Genomic DNA, 24,281 nt, shown 5'->3' with positions numbered 1-24,281 from the left:
AAAGTTCTCAGCTAGTATTCAAACATTTCCCCATTTTCCTGGTATTCCAGTTATGCATATGTTATATCTTGAAATTGTCCCATAGTTCTTGGATACTCTGTTCTGGTTTTTTTGTTTGTTTGTTTTGTTTTCCCTCATTGTTTTCTCCCTTTGCATTTCATTCTTTCCTTGGTTGTATCCAGTATACTGACGAGCCCATCAAGGCATTCTTCATTTTTTTTACCGTGTTTTTGATTTTTAGCATTTCCTGCTTTCTGAGAATTTCCATCTTCTTACATTTCTCATCTGTTCTTGCATGTTGTCTACTTTTTCCTCTAGAGACCTTACATATTGATCTTTCTATTTTAAGTTTCTTGTTTGGTCATTCCAAGATTTTTGTCCTTTTGGAGTCTGATTCTGCTGCTTGTTTTATCTCTTCCGATTGTGTTTTTCTTGCCTTTTGGCATGCCTTATACATACTCTTTTTAAAACCAGACAGTATCTGCTGTTAGGTAATAAGAAGTAAAGTAAATAAACCTCTACTATGAGGATTTATGTTAATCTGGCTAGGGTTGAACTGTGTGTGGTGTTTGCTGTGGCTGTAGATCCAGAGGCTTCAGATTCCTCTAGTGTCTTTGTCTTAGTCTCTCCTCTTGACTTTGGGCTTCCTTGGATATTCTTCCTCAGAGAGTGTGTGTCTTGAAGCTCTTCCATCTGTAATCCACTGTTATACTGGAGCCCGGTTGGTAGGGTGGTAAGGTGTCAGGGAGGGAAAGCATTCTATCATCTTATGATGAAATCTCAGTATTTAGTAGGCCTGTGTCCCTGGGCTACCTGTCTGAGTTCCAGGACCCAGTTCCAACTTTGAGGTGGGGTTGGAGGGGTCCCGCGTACACAACACCAACCAGTTCTGACACTATCAGCGCAGAGATAGCATCAGATTCTACAGACTAATGATTCAGCCCTGTAAGGCTGACCCCTACTCTCACCTCAGACACCAGTCACAAGTCCCAGGCTATTAGCTGAGCTTCTGACCAACCAGTTACAGATTAGAGGTTCCAGTGACATTCTTAGGTTCAATTAATTTGCTAGAGCAGCTCACAGAACTCAGGGAAGCACTTACTCATGGTTACCAGTTTGTTAAAGGATACAGATCACCAGCCAGATGAAGATACCTTGGGCAAGGTGCCAAACGAGGGAGCTTCTGCCCTCGTGAAGCTTGGGGCCAGCTTGGTGACACATGGAAGTGTTCTGGTTCACCAAGCATGGAGGCTCTCTGTAAAGGGCCAAAAAGCTGTTCTCTTGGGTTTTTATGAAGGCTTTATTACATAGGCATGATTGATTAAGTAACTGACCACTGGCTGATTCAACCTCCAGCCCCTCCCCCACACCCCAACCCCCCCCCACCCCGGGGTGGGGGGTGGTACTGAAAGTTCCAACCTTTTAATCACATGGTTGATCCTTCTGGCAACCAGCCCCTGCCGTTGGGAGGGGTCCCAAAAGTCACCTTCATTAATAACAAGACACTCGTTTCACTTTTTTGGCTCTAAAGCATTTTTAGGAGCTGTGGGTGAAGATCGAATATATCTGAAAAATATATTTTTGTCATCTGAATGACCAATTATATTTTTCTTATAAATCATATTGTAGGCTGTAACCTTCACAAGTGTGTATTATTCCCTTACTGCCCACCCCTTTCTCTAAGATAGAAAGGTCTGAGAGGCCTGGAGTTGAAGAAATGCCCTTTCCCCAGGTGGGATAGGACTCAAGTAAAGTGTTTTCCCCTGGGGAATAGGCCTGTGTTTATTTTACAGAAGAAACCCTTGAGTTTATTTTACAAAAATTCTTCCCCTACCCCTACCAGAGCCACCAGGGAATCTTTCTCATCTCTTCACCTTGAGAACCAAGTGGAATTCCTAGGTCTAAAATCCCTGACCCTCCCAAGACTGTGGCCCCCAGGAGTTTCTTACTCCCATCCTAGTCTGTGCTAAGTCTCCAGCAGTTCTTTGTAATTACCTTTTAAATATTCCTCCAGGTTGGCTTCTGCTCCACCTAAGCAGATCTCAGACTTTGTGAATCCACCTCTCCAGATTTGGGGACGGATTTGCCCTGCACACTCAAGTTCTCTGATAAGTCCAAGGAAGGTCATGGATTTTCAGTTTATCTTGCTTTTTCTTGTTGTAAAGATGAAATGGCGACTTCTAAGCTCTTTACATTGAAGTTGAAACCAGAAATATACTTTGAGCTCCACACTCATCTATCTGGTATTTTACTTTATATATCTATTTAGGCATCTCATATTTGACAGGCCAAAAACAGACTTCTGAATTCCTACCAACCCTCGCTCCCTCCACCATGCCATTCATTGTTCAGGCTAGAAACCCAAGAGTCATTCCTGGCTCTTCATTCTCCAGTCCTCACATCTGTACCCACTTGCATGTGCTGTCGCTTCTCCTTCCAGCACACATCCTGCAGTGATCCTCTGCTCTCCAGACCCACAGCCCCCATCTTCAGCTCCCACCTGGGCTCCTCCAGGGACATCTGAACAGTTTCTCAGTTTCCACTTTTTTTGTTCTATATTTTTTCCATCCAACATCCAGGAATATCTGTTTAAAATGCAAAGTCCATCATTCCTTCACTTCAGGTCTTGACTGTATTTAGAAAACACTGTTTTGTGTTATTCAGGGAGGAAAGCTTTGTCAAATATTTTATCTACGTAAACGTTCTAGGGATTGAGTTAGTGAGGCTGAATGGAGAATATATTTGTTTGATCTTTGCCTGTGAGCAGCACTAACTACTCATGAGTTAAAATTTATATTTGAGTAAAAGATTCATGTACCTTTTTGCATAGGTCAAAAAAAATTTTAACAGATTTTCTTTGCCTTTACTTTTAATTATCTCTTCTATTGTCCTTTGTTATGCTTTAATATACCGACTTATAATAATCTGACAAATTTTATATATATATATTTAAAAATATATGTGTTTGTATAGGATAGTATATAAGATAGATATAAAATAGCATAAGAAACCTGAAGACCCTGATTTAGGAGGGCAAAACCCCTGAGCGGCTCTTGTACTTGGAATGAAATCCTGACTTCCACTAGGGCCAGCCCACCTCCCTCACTAGGTTCCTGGGCCACTCTTCATTGTCCATAGGCCTGATGTCAGTTCTAAGAGTTCCTTCCTCTTAGGGCTTTCCATATGCCAGAACATTTCCCATTGCTTGGAACACACTTTTCCCTAAACCTTTATCTGACTCCCTTCTTAGCCTTGAATCCTGAGTTAAATGCCACCTTGACACAGAAGCCTTCCTTGACCTCTCTTGACCTCTCTTTCTAAAAAGTTAAGTGCCTGTGTTACTCTCTCCTACTCTAGCCAGATCTTTTCCCTCATAACATTTATCATAAATTGTTCATTGGCTGTTCTGTTTACTTGTCTTTTGCCACTTTTCCACTAAACTTAGAAGCTTCACGAGAGCTCCTGCCATCTCCATCATGCCTGTAATCTAGCAAAGTGCCCGGCATAGAGTAGACCCTTTGTAAGCATTTGAGGAATGAATGAGTGAGTGAGTGAGCCGAAGTCGGAGGGAGAGATTCAATGAGATGAAAGGAGTAAAAAAGGCTTCTGAATGAGGAGACAAGTATGTGAGAGCTTAGAGCAGGAAATATTTTTAGCAAGGTCCCCTTATATTCTGGGGCTCGTACCAACTGCCTTCAGATGTAATAATTCTTTTTTAAAGGTATGTAAACAGGGTCTCAGAAAGCACATATAACTGTTCCACAGTGACCCAGTTGGGAAGCAGTAGAATGAGCATTCCATTCGCAGCTCTAGCTGCAAAGCCCTATTTCAGGATCACAAACCTGTGTTTACAGGACCAGCTGGCAGTGAAGAAGGTGGACAGGGTGGGAATTAGGGCCAAACAGAGCACCCGTGCCCCATCCAAAGGAGCAACCACACACAGCCAGTTGATAACCACAGGGGAACTTGGGGGCAAGGATGGGGACAGCTTGTCAAAAGAACTGTAAATCTGATTTTTATGGTAAATGCTCTATCCTCAGGTAGTGCCAACCAGTTTTTTAAATTTTAAACTCTGGGAGGTCAAGCAAAAGTTATCCAGTGGCTGTTTTTTTGCCTTCAGGCTGTCCATTTGCAGACTTTTCTTTACAGCATGAATGATGAGCCCAGCTTGGCTGGAACAGAGAGTGGGTAACATGGAGGAGAATGGCAGTAAGTCAGATCTTTGAGGTCCTTTTGGGGTAGAAGTAGAGAGGGCCTTGGGCCAGTAGAGTATGTAGTCATCTCTGCTATAATGTGACATATGTGTCCTAAAAATTCCCATACTGTGCAAAATTCTACAGTGGAAACCACAGGGCTTATGGGGGTATGTGGGGTTAGTGGCATAATATTCAGAAATTGTTGGTGACACATTAAAATGCAGGTATGAATTTGATTTGATTTAAATTGTGGTTTTACATACATTAAATGGTTAAGAAATACATAATGACGACCATAAATATGGCACTTTTCCTTGAAAGAGACCTGAAGCTTGCTTGTGGAGGGGATGTGTGGGAGGATTGTAGCTCCTGAGTTGCTGTGAGTGGGGTGATCTGAAATCAGGGAAAGCTGTAACACCACATGCACTGAGCTGGCTATTCCCACTCCGCTCACTTCACCTGGGGGTCATTCTCTGTGTGTGTACTGTTTCTCAGGAGAAGTCATGCATAAACACAAGATTTATATTATGCACAGAATAGTCCCTAATATATCAGTCACACTGGAACAAATGTACCTTTTCAAAACAAGAGTTGTAGCAGTACTAACCATGTAGCCAGCCTTGGAAGGCCTTAAGAGTCACAGAGGGGCACCTGGGTGGCTCAGTCAGTTAAACGTCCAATTTTAGCTCGGGTCATGATCTCAGGGTCGTGGGATCAAGCCCTGTGTTGGGCTCTGTGCTGAACATGGAGCCTGCTTAAGATTCTCTCTCTCCCTCTCCTTCTGCCCCTCCTCCCTGCTCACACTCTCTCTTAAAAAAAAAAATCACAGAGAAAACAAGACATTCCTCCTTAGGTTCTTCCCCTCCCCCCATTTGTTACTGTTTGCAAGCAGAGAGTATGAACATTTGTTCCAAGTGAAGAGATTAAATAAAGTTTGCCTCTTATGTTCGTTTCCTAGGGCTGCCATAACAAATTACCACAAACTTGGTGCCTTAAAACAACAGAAATTTATTTTCTCGCAATTCTGGAGCCCAGAAGCCCAAATTCAGGTATTTGCTAGGGGCATGCTCTCTCTAAGATTCTAGGGAAGTATCCCTCTGTGCCTTCCTAGCTTCTGGTAGTGACCGGAAATCCTCAGTGTTCCTTGCCTGCAACTGCAGCACTCCAGTCTCTGCCTCTGTCATCACAGGCCTGCTAGTAAGGACACCAGTCACTGGATTTGGGGCCCACCCTCTTCCATTATGGACTCAACTTGATCACACTTGCAAAGGTCCTGTTTCCAAATAAGGTCGCATTCACAGGCCCTGGGGGGTTAGGATGTAACCATCTCTTTTGGGGGGGTCATGATTCTACCAACAGCACCTTTTCACCACCCCTCCTTGAGAGATTTAATAAGTCTGGATACATCCTCAATTTGATGTTTCCTTGGTGTCATTAAACATGTATCTGCCTGCTGATATTTGTCAGCAAGGCCTTTGTTTGCCTGAGGGTCATCCTGGGGTTTTGTGAGCCTGAATCTTTAGGAGAAAAAAGAAAAGAATAGTCTGAGCTTTGGGATATGTTACATAGAGCCACCAAGAGCAGCTGGACCCAGTTACTCCAACCTCCCACCCCTGCCCCAGCCCCATACCTGCTATGTCTCGACCAAGAGGCCTGGGGAATAGCATCAAAGGTGGTGACATGCCAGTGACTGTGTGTACTCAGGCGCAGAGTGTTTTACCTCTGAACACATGGAGGACTTCGACTAGCCTTGCCTTGGTTATAGCTGGTGATTGGAGAGCCCTCTCAATCACATGACTGTTTCATTTGTTAACAGGGAAGGTAATTTAGGAAGTAGATAAGTTTTGATAGACATGAAGAGGAAGTCAGACATTTTACTCCCAGATCTCAAGGTTATAAGGGCCTTCCAAAGGCCAGCTTGTTACCTTTTAACTAAGGTAGGAGTCCCTTCTGTGGCAGCTGAGAGAAGTGTGTGTCAGCCAGTCTGTCTGCAGTCTTTCAGTTCACCATTGGGTAGGAAAGTGTAAGAGAATTCTTCTTATAAAGTTTTCTGTCTCATGTTGTACTTTTCCAGGGGACTCTGAGTGTGTATGCCACAGGTTGTAACAATGAAAGGTACTTCCTTTCGTTCTCTACATCTATTCTTCAGCCTTCAAGATCTTTTGACCTTGATCAGTTGCAAATGATGCTATGCTGGGATTCATGCACCACCATCAGCTAAGGATTTGTTCATGCATCTTCTGTTCCCAGTCTGCTCTTTCTGGTCTTGAACTGGCTGTGCCCTCAGCCTGTAAAATACTTTGCCACATACTTGCATGACTTCCTCTCTTGCTTCATTCAGGTCTTTGCTCAACATCACCTCCATCAGAGAGATCTTTCTTTCTAAAGCAGCCCCCCTGCCTCCTTCCCCATGACATGCTTTGTCCATTTACTCTGCTTTTATTCTTTATGATACCTACCATGACCGATACTCTACAATATCAGTGTTCATGGTCTGTTTTCCCCATATAAGGTTAACTCCACGAGGTAGGAACTCTGTTGTGTTCATGTCCCTATCCCTAGTACAAAGAACAGAGCTTGACATATAGTGGACACTCCGTAAACATAATGAAGTGATTGGATCTTTGTCGTCTTTTTTTTTTAACTAACCAGCATTGTCTGATTTTCCATATTGGATAGTTGGCAAAGCTGTTGTGCTAGATTCTTTGTGAGTTTGCTGTCTGAACTTCGGAATGCTGTGTCACAAGTCAGCATCTGTCAAGATGTAGCACGGATGCCAGACCTGCCCATAAATATGGTAGAGGGAAGGGAGTTCCAGCTAGAGATGTAGTACCTCTCCCCTTATCCAAGGCCCAGCCACAACAGCCCCCAGAATCCTATTTGCTGTGAGGGCCTGCTGGTGCCCCAGGGAGAAGGTGGGCAGTGTTCCAAAGCTGGGTACTCGGCCTCGAGGAAGGCAGGACAGGGAGTAGAACAGCTTCAGAGAATTTCAGGAGCAGGAATGACAAGTCCCTCTTGCTGTAGCAACTATTTCAATTGTAACTGATGCAGTTAGGCAGGGATTCTGGAAAGAGGCGGACTCCGACAGCTGGCCCCCTGAATGGTGAACGGTGGGAGCCTCTGGAGGAGTCAGGGTCGGGACTTCTCTGGACTTTATTATGCCTAGGACAAGGCTTTTTTTTTTTTTTTTTTAAGTTAAACTTATCATCTACTATTATTATCTCCATTTCACAGAAGAAAGGACTTTTTCCAATTTTATTGAGATATAATTGACACACAGCAGTGTATAAGTCCAAGGTGTACAGCTTAATGACTTCACTTACATATATTATGAAATGATGGCCACTCTAAGTTTAGTTAACATCCATCATCTCATATAGATACAAAAGAAAAAGAAAAAATGGCTTATTCTTTGTGATGAGAACTCTTAGGATCTACCTTCTTAACAACTTTCAGATGCACCATACAGCAGAGTTAGCTACAGTCACCATGCCATACATCATATCCCAGTACTTTTTTTATCTTAAAACTGGAAGTTTGTATCTTTTGACCACCTTCATCTAGTACCCCACCACCGCCCCAAAGGACATTTTAATTAAAATAGTAGGAATGATATCATCCTAAAATAAAATTAGCTCCATGAACATTGGTTTCTGAAAAGCTCACGGTTGTGTTTTATTTTTCTCATTTCACCATGCACTGGTGAAACTGCATCTTGGACCAGCATTGACTCCAGGACGGCACTGGGCAATCACCACTTTGAGCACCACCTGCAAGTACGCGAGTTGCATGATACTCCGTGAGAGCAGCCTCCATGTTGTGTCTTGTAGATTGTAACAGACCAGCAGACAGGACAGAAGATCCAGATAGTCACCGCAGTGGACGCCTCCGGATCCCCCAAGCAGCAGTTCATCCTGACCAGCCCAGATGGAGCTGGAACTGGGAAGGTGATCCTGGCTTCCCCGGAGACATCCAGTGCCAAGCAGCTCATATTCACCACCTCGGACAACCTTGTCCCTGGCAGGATCCAGGTAAGGCTGTTGACAGGCATTCCTTTCAGCACTTCTGCTACCAAATTGGTTTGTGACTCTTCCTCTGCCTTGAAGGCCAAATCCATCTCTAGAAGGTCCTTTGAGGACCTACAAGTATGGCAGGTTGCTGCTTTGGCTAAAGTAAAAAACCAGCAAGTGAGCGGCAAGGCCCAGGAGGCAGTCAGCTGCAGTGCTCAGATGCGATGGAAGTTGAGCCAGGACAGTCAGTGGCCCACAGGAGACTGGCATGAGCAAGCTGGTACTAAGGCCACTGGAGAATTGTTCTAACTAACCTAAGGCTGCACGGTGGCAGTTCTTGGCCCTGATATTTTAGGGGCCCCACCTAGGGCTGTCCACAGCCAGATGAGGACTGACTTGTTCCTAAATCTCACTTCATCTTTTCCAGATCGTCAGGCCTGGTCCCAGCTCTTCATTCTGTCCTTACCTGCTCCTGTGAACTGCTGCCTTTGGGTCTCTCCTCTCCCTGCAGCCCTGGCAACCATCCTTCTCCTTTCTGTCTTTACGACTTTGGCCGTTCTAGGGACTTCACATAAGTGGAACCCTACAATATTTTTTCTTTTGCATTTGGTTCATTTCACTGAGCATAATGTCCTCAAGGTTCATCCATGTTGTAGCCTGTGTCAGAATTTCATTCCTTTTTAAGGCTGAAGAATATTCCACTGTATGTATAGACCACACTTTACTTATATAGTCATCTGTTGGATGTTTGGGGTGCTTCTTCCTTCTGGCTCTTGTGAATAATGCTGCTAAGAATCCATGTGTTTTGAGTGGGGAGGAACTTTCTACTATGGAGAAAAATAAGGAAAAGAAAGGATGTTTTTTCTTCTGATAGGACTGGGTTCAGAGCACAAGTGATGTTCAGCTTTCAGAACTGCACTTTTGAGACTCCTCATAGTGCAGTTAGTAAATACTGCCTCCTTTCCCAGAGTACATTCTGACCAACTGAAATTAAAATTCCTCCCTGCTTTTTTATGTTGTTCATGAGAAGGTGGCTGTGGATTTTGTTGCATGTTTTATAAGAGGTCATTCTACATAGCAATCTCTATATATATTCCCACCATACAGAAATAATTGTAAGGGTTATTGTTGATACATTATTTAATAACAGCTATTTTTCACTTTCTCATATTGGTGTCAGTTACAGTATTCTTCCAGATGAGTAACACTGTCACCTAGAAAGTCAGCTGCAAGTGAAGGAGAAATAACAGGTTTCAGAGGTCGCCTGTTCTAGTCCTTCTACTCCCAGCTGCCTCAAGGAGAGACCTAGTTATTTAATTAATAAAGCTTGATTCTGGGACACCTGGGTGGCTCAGTAGGTTAAGTGTCTGCCTTCGGCTCAGATCATGATCCCAAGGTCCTGGGATCAAGCGCCACATAGGGCTACCTGCTGAGCAGGGAGCCTGCTTCTCCCTCTGCCCCTCCCCCCTGCTCATGCTTTTGCTTGCTCTCTCTCTCTCTCTCTCAAATGAATAAATAAAATCTTGGGAGGAAAAAAAAAAAAAGCTTGATTCTTTCTCTGCCAAATATGCCTCTCAGCATACATTCCAAGCTGTTTCATGGGAATAGAGAAGGAGCCAGAAAGACCTGCAGTATGTTCATGTTGGAGCATCTGCATGTGATTCTCCACATGGCCCCCCCATCCTGGGCAATTTGCTAGCCAGATAGGAGAGTGAGTAAAAACCAGTGCCTGACCTTGGACAAACCGCCCCCCCCCCCCGCCGCTACCATCACTGCTGAAGGGGCACTGTCTAGGTAAGCAACAGGGCCATTCTGGATATCAGGGTAAGCTGTCAGGTGGGATTTTCCCAGTTCTGCCCAGGGTTTTCCTGCTTAGAAACCAAGATTAGGAATTTATAGTTAAACATTAGTTTGTTTAACGATCTGGTTTTTAACCAGCACTTTGCTTGTTTCCTGATTCTTCTTAGATCGTCACGGACTCTGCTTCTGTGGAGCGCTTGCTGGGTAAGGCCGACGTCCAGCGGCCGCAAGTGGTAGAGTACTGTGTGGTCTGTGGCGACAAAGCCTCCGGTAAGTAACCCTAGGTTATAGGTGCACATCATGGTCCAACATCATGAACCAAATGGGGGTTGGAGGATTATTGGAAAGAGAACATTTTCTGTTTGTTTGTAGGTTTCAAAACATGAACTCCATTTTTCTGAGTGGGGTAGTGATATAAATAAGCAAACCAGTTTGTCAGATTATTAGAATCAAAAGGAGGAGTCAAGATACTGTTTCTGTGACTTATAAATCTTGGTTATGTGTCAAATATTTACATACTACCAAGAAAGCAATCATTTCTTTAATCTAGGTAGTATTAGCACAGTGCTTTGCTGTTTCACAAGATGTGTTATCTATTTCTTCTTCATCCTTACTCTGTCTGCCATTCCCTCACTATAAACGAGTATGGTAACTACTGTAATGAAGGAGGAGGGAGCATGAGATTCTAGCTGGAGCCGTAGGGTCAGGGCAGGTACCCCAGTAGCAGTCACATTCTGTGAAGCTTGGAGGTTGAGGGGGGGTGTGTGTGTGTGTTGGGTAAAGCAGGAGGGCATTCTGGCTGGTGGAGCCAGGGCCCAGTGAATTTACTGTCCACACCCATGGTGTCTTTGCGGAAGAGCTCCTGGACTTCTGTGGTTAGGATGTGGGTGAAAGGAAACTGGAGAAGATGTCTGGTCCAAAAGTTCAGACTTTAGCCTGCTAACGCCGGGAAGCCGTAGAAGGTGAGGCAGGCAGGAAGGATGGAGGAGTATTTAGTATATGTGCCACTGAAATGAGCACAGGATAGAGAAGGATTTAATAAGGTATTCTTCCAGCTGTGCTACGGGCACAGGCCTGAGTTTTGTGATTGGTTCCACTTTACTCTGTAGTCACAGAATTCCCAGGAACTTTGGACACTTTGTGGTCCTAGTTAAGCAAAAAAAAGGTTGGACCAAGCATCTTAGGAAGACAGCCCCAACATCCACAGAGGTCAGAAGCTCCAGCGCCCTCCTAGCTCATGGTACCGTTTGCTGCGCCAGGGTGCGCTGCCTCTGTTCCCACTCCTTATCTTGAACAAGGCAGAACCGAGCCCAGCCCATCCCTTTTCTGAAGCCAGTGCTGTCTGTGTCCTCCTCGTCCTTTTGTATAGACTGCTCTGGCATTTGTTACATTCTCTTATAATTGATTCTTACAGGCCTGTCTTCCACACCAGAAGGGGCTCTTTTTGTTAGAGCAAGAACCATGTCTGGCCCCTCCATCTCTATATCTTCCTGCTCAGCCAGGAGAGGCACTCTGCAAACCTTTAAATGAATGAAGCATGGGCATAACAAAGAGGCCACAGAGTCTGCTTGGCTTCCCCATTTGTCAGTCGCCTTCTGGGCTTAAAGGAATGGCCTAGTCATAGGCTTGCAGTGCCACAGTCTCCAGATATCAGAGGTCACTCTAAGGGCTAGAGAGGCTAAGGAAATACACCGCAAGGAAGGAAAAATGACGTCTACACAGCAATTGTAGTACTACTCTTCAAGGCACAAAATTGAGACCCTCCAAGTACACACTTGGGGAATGGCTCTGCATGCTCGAGCTCAGGACAGTGGGATGCTCAGTAGCTGCCATCAGCGATGATCCTATGAAATGTTTCTTCTCAGCAATGTAGCTATGGTATTGAGTTATAGAAGATCAAACCGGGAGAGCGTGTCCATGGTCTGTGCCAGCTGGGAGCAAAGGAGGTGTGATGCATGTGGAAGCGCTTGGTGTATTTGGAAGGGTAAACTGAGATGCGGGGCTCTTTTTAATGTCATCGGTCATTAGAAGTTAGAGACACCAAAGTAAACAAGATTAGGAAAAAAGAACTGTATGTAATAAATGTACTTCTAGAACTGTGTTTCCAGAAGAGTCTGAATACCTAATCCAGGTGAGCCACACAGCATGCACCCTTCCTTCACCTTGGGCCTACATAAGCACAGCCCTGCGCTTCCCCCAGGGTAGCTGTAGGGCCCAGGACGTGACTCACACCGAGGGAGTACAGGGAGGAGTAGGGCCCTTGTGCTCAAGCAGCTCATGCATGCTTCTGCTGCGTGCCACCGTCGGCAGGACAGGAGTGCCGAGTGGCTTCACAGCCCAGCTCTGGAGCCAGGAGCAGGTGTGCACAGTGGGCGGGATGGCTCAGCCGTCCTCCGTGAGCTGCTGCTGCATGTTAGGTCCTTCGTGTGCTAAAAGCATTAAGGTCACGCCATATACCAGCTGTCATGTAACCTGTCTGAGCTTCTGTTTTTCTATCATGACATCACAGGGCTACTTTAAAGACTATAGGAAAATTAGGCGAAGAACCTCAGTGCCGTGCTTCATGCTCAGGCTCGTGGTTGTGCCGTGGCTGCCGGCACCGGACACTGTGCACCAGTTACTTTGATAGCCTTACCTTAGACACAGGGCCTGTGAGGGATCAGCTCTTCTCTTGGTGATCTGTTTCACACACACTTTCCCCTTTTAGGCCGGCACTATGGGGCTGTCAGTTGTGAAGGTTGCAAAGGCTTCTTCAAAAGGAGTGTAAGGAAAAATCTGACCTACAGTTGCCGGAGCAACCAAGACTGTATCATCAATAAACACCACCGGAACCGCTGTCAGTTTTGCCGGCTGAAAAAATGCTTAGAGATGGGCATGAAGATGGAGTGTGAGTAACTGTACACGAACAAGCCACTTGAGTTAGCAGGTTGGGAGAAAGCGAGAGTTCTCTACCTGGCTTTAAAATACTCTAAGAGGAAAATATCCACCGAGGCTTCCTTTTGTTTCCATTCTGGGGCAGCCAGGGGATCCAGTGCCCATGCTGCTGTGATTGGTCATTTCCCCATGGTGTGTGTGGAAACCTCTTCCAGTTAACTCGGCACGCAGCACAGCGCAGTGGGGTGAACACAGGCTTTGGGGTATCAAACCCCAGCCCTGCCACTTCGGAGCTGTGAGGCCTGGGGAAGACATGGCACCTCTCTCAGCCACAGGTTCCTTGTCTAAATAGGACCCCTTAGCTTTCTTACATATTGGATCTGGGGTTCATCCTTTCTTTCTTTTAAAAAGATCTTTATTTCCTTCAGTTGTTTCTGGCCCGTATACGTCTCTCAGACCAGACTGCTGAAGGGAGAGACTGCTAGTGTTACAGAAAACTGACACCCCATTGAACAGTTTGCAGAAGCCATGCAGGCTTGAGTTGGACATTAGAAAAATTCTCTATGACACATGCGTTGGACAAGCTCTCTGTTAAGGGCCCACTTGAAGATGGGTGTTTCTCTTCCTGGAGAGTGCCTTTTGTGAGCAGCAAAAAGTGAAAACCCAGAAAGCTCAGTGTGGGCCCCCCACAAGGCCATGCAAATGCCATGCTGAAGTTTCTTAGCAGGCAGTGAGCTTGAACTCTTTAGACTTAGCATGGCATTGTTTGGCTTTGAGCTTTTCTTTGCTTTGGCTGAAAAGTCCCCTGAAAATTGAGCTGGATGTGCCTAGCACTGGAGCTTATCATCCCTATAGTAGCAGGCTTACTAAGGAAGATCCCTAACTTTACTACAAAGGATGTAGTTTTTAATGACTTGACTCCTTCGTCTAAACCTGAATATTTACGTTGTGATTTAAGCTGTGCAGAGTGAACGGAAGCCCTTTGATGTGCAACGGGAGAAACCAAGCAATTGTGCTGCTTCAACTGAGAAAATCTATATCCGGAAGGACCTGAGAAGTCCTCTGATAGCCACTCCCACGTTTGTGGCAGATAAAGACGGAGCAAGGTCAGTCCCTGTTTTGACAAAGGGCAACACTACCATCAGCCTTTGAGCTGATTAGAGGAAGCGTGGATATTCCTTGGAAGGAGCTTATGTGGCTCCTTCCCCGCTGCCACAGCCTTCAGCCTTGTCTTGCCTCATCCCACCCTTTTCGGAGCTGCTTCAGTCACGCCTGTGGACAGACCCGAGGATGGCTGATTTAAGATGGGGTTTTTCTCCTGCCTCGGGGTTATGTCCTATAGTTATTCATACACTGCTCTGCAATTCAAGATGGGGTTTTTCTGCAGTATAGACCAAAGCCCTAAGTCCCCGGGTAGTCCCAAATAGTTAACACAAGTTAACTTATGTCTTTTTTTCCCCATGTGATCTATCGAACTTCATTTAAAAGGAACAGAAAGGGAAAACAAGAAATCCAAACTGTATCCTAGTGAGAACTAGAGTTGAGAATTCCTTGGTGATATTCTGAAGATCAAGTTAACTTTATTTGACAAAGCGGCCACAGTCTGAGGTCTGCATGGAAGCCAAAGGGATGTGTATCTGTGTGGCATCCTATCTCAGGCTGTAGGCCCAGCTTTGTACTCATCTCATTCTAGAGAGAAGGGGGGTGTGGTTCAGTCACTCGATTGGCTGAGTCTAGTTAGAGCTTTTCTGCTATTCAGGCAGTTTTGCAGATGTAGAAGGGACAGGGCAATGCAGCATGATCATACTGTGTGTTAAATGTTGGAAGCTACTCTGGGTTTCTTTATGTCTTAAATAGACAAACAGGTCTTCTTGATCCAGGGATGCTTGTGAACATCCAACAGCCTTTGATACGTGAGGATGGTACAGTTCTCCTGGCCACGGATTCCAAGGTGATATTCTCTACTTATGCCTTCTCCTCCACCTTTATGTTGCAGTGCACACTGCTTCTCTAAATTTGTGCACCCACCTTCTTCTTGGCCTTCTGATACTACCTTGAAAGCATGGCCTTCTACATCTCTTATTTCTTATACAGCCATCCTATGATTTGTTTTAGGGATGTTGACAGCTTTCCAGAAACTCGGGGCTGGCTGGTTATAGTCATTATGACATGTCAGGATCTAGAATTCAGTTTGGTGAAAATTCAGTGGCTCTCATCTCAATAACTACCCCCACCCCACCCCAGTACACGAATTAGCAAACTACTGGTGTGCTGGGGAAATGGCTGCTTATCCTCAGATGGCCTTTTGCAAAAGCCTACTTATTAGTTCCTTTTTTTTTTTTTTAATTGAAGCATGGTTGACACAGTGTTACATTATCCACCCCCACCCCACTCTTTTTAATTAGATGATCTGCAGGAGGAAGTTGAGGCAGGATTCTGACAATTGCAAAACTACTAAGAGCAAATCAGCCATAGGGAATTTAACGTGTTGTGAACAGAGGTGTTTGTCAGTCAGGAGAGCAAGAAAGCTGGCTAACCCCCATGAAGATACCTAAGGGACGGGTTTTATCCAGGCAAGAAAATTGATTCTGTTTCCCATCTCATTCTGATGTGACCCAGTAATGATGAAGTAGCAGCAAGCCATGGCTGAGTTCCAGTTTTCCTTCTCCAAAAGGAGGGACTTGGTAACGGTGCTGGTGGAGCCACTGCCCTGAGCCAGGGCGGCGCTACCCGCAGGCTTCCTTCTCGTCCGTCCACGTGCACATCGCTGTGCCCACTCAGTACATGAGGAACATCCTCTCTCGGGAAAGAAAGGCGTCAGTGGGAGCTCTTGGCTGGCACCAAAAGTGGCCTTCCATCCCATGGTCCTGAGGCTGGGCCTCGAGCTTTCTCTCTGGGCCCTGGTGCTGCGTGCGACATGGCCATCACACCTGGCTTGCTGTCATCCGGTAGACACTCAGGACAGTGATGGATGCGTGGCGGGGTGGAGAGAAACTAGAAGCCTGAAGGAAGGCCCGGGTGACCTTAAGACCTGATTACCAAAGGATTTCCCAGCAGCTCTTGTGTCGTGCCGTCCACGCAGAGACTGAGAACCAAGAGACTCCAGAGTCGGCTGGCCCTGGGTCCAGAGCCCAGCGCCACTCTTGGTAGCCGTGTGCCCTCTTTCCTACATCCCTGCTTCCCTCAGGACCGCCACACAGGGGGTGCTGGCAAACTTGAGTGAGTTACTTACATAAAGCCTGCAGCAGACAGTGAGCACTCAGGAAATGAGGAGTTAGTCGTGGTCACAGGACGGAAGAGAACGGACACAGGCACTGTGTGGTATTTAAGTAGTTGTGACGAGCAAGAGCTGCAGAGTCAGACCCACGCTTCCACCCCGCTCCTTCCTCTGTGCTCTGGAAGTGACCGTACCCACCCCAGGCGTGTGTCATGAATAATAGGATATAGACAAAGCTCCTAAAGGTAGCTCTTTTTTGTTTTTGTTTTTAAAGATTTATTTATTTGGAACAGAGAGAAGACATCACAAGTAGGTAAAGCAGCAGGCAGAGGCAGAGGGAGAAGCAGGCTTCCCGCAGAGCAGGGAGCCCAATGTGGGATTTGATCCCAGGACCCTGGGATCATGACCTGAGCCACCCAGGCGCCTTTTTTTTTTTTTTTAAGATTTTATTTGTTTATTTGACACACACACAAAGAGAGAGAGCACAAGCAGGGGGAGCAGCAGAGGGAGAGGGAGAAGTAGCCTCCCCACTGAGCAGAAAGCCCGATGCGGGGCTCGATCCCAGGAGCCTGGGACCATGACCTGAGCCGAAGGCAGACGCTTAACGACTGAGCCACCCAGGTGCCCAGAAGCTGTTTTTTAAACCTTCTACTTTTAAATTATTAAAATTCAAAACAGTGTACTTTGACTAAATAACAGAGCTCTCACAGAGATCCCAGGCGCCCCCGGCCGACACCCGGGCAGTGCGGGCCGACTGGTCTTTCTCTTTCTCTCTGACGTGTCGGCCCGCATCTTTCAGCAGCTGCACGATACTCTGTTATGTGGTTGTTCTGTGATGTATAAAGCAGTGCTCTGCTTAGGATCTTTTCCACTGCTCTAGTTTTTCACATTTGTGTCTACCTGTCTTGGTTTATTTGTTTGCATATGTCTTTGGCTTTCCTATTTTTTTTTTATGGAGATCTAATTCATGTACCAGAAAACTCACACTTTTCGTGTACAGTGCAGTGGTTTTAGTACATTCACAAGGCTGTACAACCATCACCACTACCTGATTCCAGAACATTTTCATCACCCCAAAAAGAAGCCCTGCACCCATTAAGCCATCACTTCCCTCTCCCCCTGCTCCAGCCCCCGCCAACCGCTACTCTACTTTCTGACTATGGTTTTGTCAATTCTGGACATTTCATATAAAAGGAATCTTTCAATATATGGCTTTTTGTGACTGGCTTCTTTCTCTTGACATACTGTTTTCGAGGTTCATCCATGTTCTGGCATGTATCAGCACTTCATTCCTTTTTTTTGCCAGATACTAAGCCATTGAGTGGCAGAACCACATTTTATTTATCCATTCATCAGCTGACGAACATTTGGGTTGTTTCCACTTTTTGTCTATTATGAATAGTGCTGCTACAAACATTTGCGTACAAGTTTTTTTGTGGACATACGTTTCGATTTCTCTTATGTATGTACCTAGGAGTGGAATGGCTGGTCATATGGTAACTCTGTGTTTAAACTTCTTGAGGAGCTGCCAGACTGTTTTCCACAGTAGCTGCACCATTTCACATTCCCACCAGCAGTGTGTGAGAGGGTCCACTTTCTCCACATCCTCCCAACACCTGTTATTATGTCTTTTTGATTATAACTCCTGTTGGGTGTGAGGTGGTATCTCATTGTGGTTTTGATTTGCATTTCCATTGATGTTGAACATCCTTTCATGTGCTTATTGACCACTTGTATACCTCTTTGAAGAAATGTCTGTTTAAATCCTTGGCCCATTCTTTTTTAACTCATTTGTCTTTTTATTATTAACTGTAAGAGTTCTTTAGATATTCTGGCTACTAAACCATTATTATATAAGATGTATGATTTGCAAATACCTCCTCCCATTCTGTGGGTTATCTTTTGTGTGTGGAAAGGGGGGGTTGTCTTTTTACTTTCTTAATGGCTTTTTTTTTTTTTAAGATTTTATTTTTAAGCCATCTCTCCACCCAGCATGGGGCTCAAACTCACAACCCTGAGATCAAGAGTCACACGTTCCACTCACTGAGCCAGCCAGGCGCCCCATTTAACTTTCTTAGTATCTTTTGAAGCATAAAAGTTTAAATTTTGGTGATGTCCAGTTTGTCTTTTGTTCCATTACCTTATTACGTGTATATTTGTGTAACTACCACCACAATGAAGACACAGAACTCTTCCATCACCAAAAAGATCTCCCCCCTGCTGCCCTGTTGAGGTCACACCCCATAGAAGCTGTTTTTATTTTTTTATTTATTTTTTTTTTTAAGATTTTTTATTTATTTGACAGAGACACAGCGAGAGAGGGAACACAAGCAGGGGGAGAGGGAGAGGGAGAAGCAGGGGGAGAGGGAGAGGGAGAAGCAGGCCTCCCGCGGAGCAGGGAGCAGCCCGATGCGGGGCTGGATCCCAGGACCCCGGGATCATGACCTGAGCCGCAGGCAGACGCTTAACGACTGAGCCACCCAGGCGCCCCCCATAGAGGCTGTTTTTAAACTAACATTATACCTTCATTGGCCTGAGAGCCTTTTGTGTGTGTGTTTGTGTTCATCTTTAATGTTCTTATTTTGTGTTTAATAGGCTGAAACAAGCCAGGGAGCTCTGGGCACACTGGCAAATGTAGTAACCTCCCTTGCCAACTTAAGTGAATCCCTGAACAATGGTGACACTTCGGAAATGCAGCCGGAGGACCAGTCTGCAAGTGAGATTACTCGGTATGATGCCATGAGTGTGGGGGCTCCCCCATGACGTGCACACTCAGTTGTTGCTGCGGGAGGGCAGGTGGCAGCATTTGACACCCACCCTGTATTTATTCAGGGATTGTAAAATCGTCACAGTGTTCCTGCACATCTGTCTTCTTCCACATTTTAACTATGGGAACATGGACCCATTTATATTACATGATATAAAGCAATCAAAACTGCTTTTCATTCCAAACAATGAAAAAGGAAATGGAGTGATTCAGTGGAAGCAGGGAAAACCCTTCAGTAGACAGGTGTTACTTGTATCAGTCTTTATTTTGACTAAGTATTAGTAGTTCGTCCACTTTCCCACTTCTGTTTTAGTCTATTTTTCTCATGTATATTTTTTTCCAAGTAGTCTACAGCTTCAGTCCATCGGGGTGTTCCTGACAGACGGCATTAGCTGATCCCAGACACCCGTAACGGGCTGCAGACAGCGTTTCTTCCCTACGACCTGGCTCTCATGTTCGCCCCTTCCCTGTGGGACTGGCCACTCCTGCCCATCTTGCCAGGCCACACAAGCACCTGGTCCTCATATTCTCTTGCAGCCTGATAGCAAAATTAAGATCTAGATCCAGTGGAAAGAGAATGGGATTCGAGTTGGGTAGAGTTCTGGTTCCACCACTCACTGGGTGGTTGGTATTGGAAAAGTTATTTAACATCCCTAAGCCTCAGCTTTCACATCTGTAAAACGGAGAGGGTTCTTGGAGAGTAGTTGTGAAAAATAGAAATTATGTGTGAAAATAAATACTATATCGCTTAGTGCCCGTGATGATGTATAGACCGTACACAGAAGCTCTCGTTATCCCTTCCCCCAGCAGGTAGACTTGAATGATCTTTTCCCTATCGCCTTGTTTTTCTAGATTAGGTCTCAGCTAGAGTTCTGTTCCTCCTGAAAGCTGGGGATTCACAACACTGCCTGCTTCCTTTTTGCTTACAGGGCATTTGATACTTTAGCTAAAGCACTTAATACCACAGACAGCTCCTCACCTCCAAGCCTAGCAGATGGGATAGATGCCAGTGGTGGAGGGGGCATCCATGTCATCAGCAGAGACCAGTCCACACCCATCATCGAGGTCGAAGGGCCCCTCCTTTCAGACACTCATGTCACATTTAAGGTGAGTGCATTCAGCCTAATCACATGCCCCAGCCTCCCCAGCCTGCAGTTTGAAGCTAAAATCTTGCAGTGAGCTCATTTTCATATTGTTGGCTTTTGTTTGGATCTGGACCTTGTGTTCCAGAACAGTATTCTCATTAGAAAGAATTGTCACTCATGTTTTACACACAGTGTTTTGGCTCTGAAGGTAACTCACCCTGAAGCAAGTGTGGCCTATCCTTGCCAGGTGGGGCCGACATGGTGCTGCCCATCGAGGGCTTTTAGTGGACTACTCTGCCTCTTCTGCTTTCTGGGATGGCCTGGCTCCAGCATAGGCAGGCACCTGTGTCCGCTCCAGCATGCAGGCAGCCAGCCCTCATTCCTAACCACTGGTCCTGACTGCTTGCTGTCTCGAGCCACAGAAAACAGACCTCCTACATCCTTGAAGAAGGCAAGGCTGTTAGTCTTCCCCACATACTCCTTCACTGGCCTCACTTCTGAAAGACAATCCCAGGTTCCCCAAAGCCCTCTCAGTTTCTAGGGCTACAGACTGTGTCTTCCTGTTCCCCCAGTGTTCTTTACTAGAGAGTCCTGACCAATCACTTAGGAAGACTGGGTCCCTGCTCATAGTTGCCCACCAGTGCCAAGAATATAGGTCACCAGTGGGATTCCAGCATCAAAGGCATTAATTCTCCTTCTGGACAGTGGAGCTCTGGAGCCCACTCCTGAACATTCTGGTGGTGGGGTCTCATCCTCCCGCCACATAGGCTTCTGTTCAGCTCTCACTCATTGCTACCCTGAGGCCACCTACCAAATGCCTTCTAGCCATGAGGTTGATCGCTGTTAACTGATTTAATTTAGATTTTAACCTATGGCTCAAAATGGAATTGCCTTAGAAGAAATACCAGTTTAGCTGAGGCAAGAGTTGAAGAGTATGTCTGTGTGAGTGACCTGGGAGGTCACCATCATTGACCACATTCCAAGTGCCATCAGAGCCTAGTTCACTGGGCAAGAGATTATGGGGCGTTGGTGCCAGCCCCCCGCTGCAAAGGACACGGGCTTCATAAGGATGGGTCTACACAGGAACTTCAGCATCAGAGATCATCACAGCTCAGGCTCTCATAGTTGTTGAGACGTGACAGCAGTTCACGTTGACAGACAAAGGCATGCCCTGTCTCTCCGTCACCTCCTGTGCTGTGTGCCTCCTCCTCTCCAGCTCACGATGCCCAGCCCGATGCCAGAGTACCTCAACGTGCACTACATCTGCGAGTCAGCATCCCGCCTGCTTTTCCTCTCCATGCACTGGGCCAGGTCAATCCCAGCCTTTCAGGCACTTGGGTAAGTGGCCTTTTTCTCTGTGTGTATCCTTCGGCAAGAGCCTTCTCCTTGTTAGGAATGGCCTGGAAGGTATCTGAGGGCCCTTCTAGTTTGCACCTAGGACCTTGCTCCAGTGACCCTGATTTTCTTATTAAATACACTCTGTGGACTGGGAGCAGAGGACCAAGGCGGCCAGTGCTTCAGTGTTCCTCAACTTCTCTCAGGCCTTCTCCATATGCTGAGGACTTGGTGCTGAGAGCCAGGGATGGAGTGGAACAGAGGGCAGGAGTTGTCTGAAATCTTGAGACAAGGAGAGTGAGGCTGCATCTAGGGGCTTCTCAGATAAAGTCATACCGTTCACAGTGCGCCAAAGAGGCCATCCTGAGTATAAATCGTCCGAGGCAGGGCTGAAAGCTGGCGTGGCTGGCCCCTTTCTCTGCATGCCAGTGCCGGCCCCTCCCCGGCAGGGCTCACAGGCCCTCTGTCCTTGAGCATAGGTGCAGGCTGTGTCAGAGGCCACACTCAGCTCCTAGCCTTTGGGTCGCTGCAGCATCTCTAACAGCCACGCCAGGGCTACTGTGGGTTTAGAGGGCTGTAGGAGATGACACTTTAGTCATACCCATCTCGATTTCTCATTACTGAAGTCTAAAGTGTCTTTGTTAAGAAAATAGTTTATCCTCAGAGGGACTTTAGTTAAGAGATTCACAGACAGTGGTATTTTTGGAGAATGATCCTGGACATACCATAGACTTTCAAGAAATGCTTGTTGAATCTACTTGTTTGGAGCAAGCTGGGGCCTGGAGAATACCAGCATGTACCCACACCCACCCCGACCTTGTGTCCTCAGGCAGGACTGCAACACCAGCCTGGTGCGGGCCTGCTGGAACGAGCTCTTCACCCTCGGCCTGGCCCAGTGTGCCCAGGTCATGAGTCTCTCCACTATCCTGGCAGCCATTGTCAACCACCTGCAGAACAGCATCCAGGAAGGTAGGGCTGGGGCTGTGGGGGAGCGTGTCTTGGTTCATGCTGGCCCCTTGCAAACTGGCCGGCCACAGTGTCCCACAGCTTCCACAGGCTGCGGGTAGCTTAGCTTTTAAGTCCTGGGGCCTTTACCAATGAGAACACTGAAATTTCCACCTGTCTGTCTGCTTTTCATACAAGGAATATGAAAGGAAAAAAAAAGATAATTGGAAAAGTTGCCAGCTTCCTGATACATAGGTATTTAGTGATGTTTTCAGAATAATCACAGCTTACACTTTCATCTTGATTGACAGGTATAAATGGAAGAAACTGTAGTTTTTCACTTGTGTGGGTGAAAGAAAACCCAGTTCTTCTTTACTGTGTTTCTCTTCCCTGCATGTCTCCTTTACTGCTCACACAGAACACTTCTGACATGTGTGGTCACCAGTGTGGGGGGTGTTTTCCCCACAACAGGCAATTCTCTGAGACACCAGCTGGGTATACAACAGTTCAACTCCATTCTGACAGTCAGACATAGTGTCAGATCCCACAGGTTAAGGGCTCAGTCCCACAAGACCCTCCCCCCCAGCACACCTCTCTCTCTCTCTCTCTCTCTTTCCAGACTATCACTTGTGCTTCTCACCAACCTGCTATATAGACTGGAGGTTGTAGCAACCCTTGGGTTGGATAATTCACTAGCATAGCTCACAGAATTCAAGGATAGAGGATACAGATGAACAGCCAGATGAAGAGATATATGGCGTGAGGTCTAGGAGAGTCTCAAGCACAGGAGCTTCTGTCCCTGTGGACTTGGGGTGCTTCACCCTTCCGGTGTGCATGTGTTCACCAACCTGGAAGCTCTCTCAACCCCATATTATTGGGATTTTATGGATACTGCCTCACGTAGGCGTGATCAGTTATTAAGTCCATTTCTAGCCCCTCTCCCCTCTCTGTAGGATGAGGGATGGGACTGGAAATTCCAAGGTTCTGAGTGTGCTTTAGTCTTTCCAGGGGCCATTAGAGGTCCCACCCAGAGTCACCTCAGTGGAACAAAAGATGCTCCTAGTGCTTTTAACATGTAAGAATTTACAGGGGTTTTAGGAGCTCTTTGTCAGGGATAGGGTCAAAAACAAATAGGCCAAGAGATGCTGCTAATGTTCTTATCACTTAGAAATTACAAGGGCTTCAAGAGCTCTGTGCCAGGAACCGGGGGGCAGAGACCAGCATACATACTTTCTATTCTCTCAACAACGGGTTACGCTTTCCCGTGTAACAAGTTCTCACAGCCCTGGAGGGACTGTGATTGCAGTCAGGGCCTTGATTTGCCCCAAGTGAAACAGCAAGTAGAAGAGCTGGGCACAAATCTGGCCACGCAGACTCCTAGTCCAGGACTTAGTTGCCTCACCCAGTTCCCTCGTGAATGAACGTGTCACTCTCTTCTAGAAAGATCTGTGGCAACCATCTAACATCTGGTGGCCCAGTCCCAACTGCATCCGGACCAGGAGATAGCCAGTGCAGTCTCTCCACATGCTCTGAGCCCAGAGTGCACCAAAGACACGGTCTCAAGGGAGCATGCCTAGTATTCAGGACTAATACTTGATGCTAAATTGCAGTTGAGCTGCACTTTTCATTAGGCATTCGAGATGTTTGATTACCTAGGAATCAAGTGACCTAGTTACAACTTTGGTTATTCCTTTGGAATAGTAATATTATAACATCTTGTTGCATTTAAGTTAGATTTGTTCACAAGTGAGGATTAGCTATCCTTCATTCATTCATTTATTCATTTATTTTGAGAGAGAGAGAGTTGGGGAGGAGGGGCAGAGAGAGAGAATCCTAAGCAGGCTCCACACCCAGTGAGGAGCCCAGAGCAGGGCTTGATCTCACACCCCTGAGATCACGACCTGAGCCAAAATCAAAAGTCAGACACTTAACCGACCGAGCCACCCAGGCACCCCTTAATTACCCTTTATTTTTAATTGCATGTGATAATACTAATACCTTCAGCAAATATTATCAGGAAGATTAAAACAGATAACATATAAAAATTGTTTT

At 46.1% G+C, this 24,281-nt stretch overlaps 2 protein-coding genes across 8 annotated transcripts in view; one reads left to right on the top strand and one right to left on the bottom strand.

Annotated features, from left to right (window-relative positions):
* The window catches only part of MRPS25 (mitochondrial ribosomal protein S25), a 65,540-nt gene that overhangs the window by 14,902 nt on the left and 26,357 nt on the right, over positions 1 to 24,281 (bottom strand). Inside the window, exon 5 of one of the 2 annotated variants that reach the window (XM_081801754.1) lies at positions 21,920 to 22,414. The exons of the other annotated variant lie outside the window; for it this stretch is intronic. Within the exon in view, the coding sequence (XP_081657880.1) occupies positions 22,353 to 22,414 (62 nt within the window). The 3' untranslated portion in view covers positions 21,920 to 22,352. Of the gene's footprint in view, positions 1 to 21,919; positions 22,415 to 24,281 lie in introns of those variants that run through there. 2 annotated transcript variants of the gene reach the window in all.
* Positions 1 to 24,281, top strand: part of NR2C2 (nuclear receptor subfamily 2 group C member 2) — a 97,958-nt gene that overhangs the window by 62,369 nt on the left and 11,308 nt on the right. For all 6 annotated transcript variants that reach the window (XR_014139726.1, XM_081801693.1, XM_081801703.1 and 3 more), the window contains 9 exons: positions 8,027 to 8,227; positions 10,174 to 10,276; positions 12,714 to 12,893; positions 13,839 to 13,986; positions 14,738 to 14,831; positions 18,693 to 18,826; positions 19,794 to 19,971; positions 21,166 to 21,287; positions 22,114 to 22,253. Coding sequence is in view for 5 of the 6 variants with exons in the window: in XM_081801693.1 (XP_081657819.1) it covers positions 8,027 to 8,227; positions 10,174 to 10,276; positions 12,714 to 12,893; positions 13,839 to 13,986; positions 14,738 to 14,831; positions 18,693 to 18,826; positions 19,794 to 19,971; positions 21,166 to 21,287; positions 22,114 to 22,253 (1,300 nt within the window). In the remaining variant the exon portion in view is untranslated. The remainder of the gene's footprint in view (positions 1 to 8,026; positions 8,228 to 10,173; positions 10,277 to 12,713; positions 12,894 to 13,838; positions 13,987 to 14,737; positions 14,832 to 18,692; positions 18,827 to 19,793; positions 19,972 to 21,165; positions 21,288 to 22,113; positions 22,254 to 24,281) is intronic.

The sequence above is a fragment of the Leptonychotes weddellii genome, chromosome 1 (genome assembly GCF_054177405.1).
Source record: "Leptonychotes weddellii isolate Sample4059 chromosome 1, ASM5417740v2, whole genome shotgun sequence".
Classification (NCBI taxonomy): domain Eukaryota; kingdom Metazoa; phylum Chordata; class Mammalia; order Carnivora; family Phocidae; genus Leptonychotes; species Leptonychotes weddellii.
Note: the sequence above shows the minus strand (reverse complement) of the source record. Positions and strands in the feature narration are given on the sequence as shown.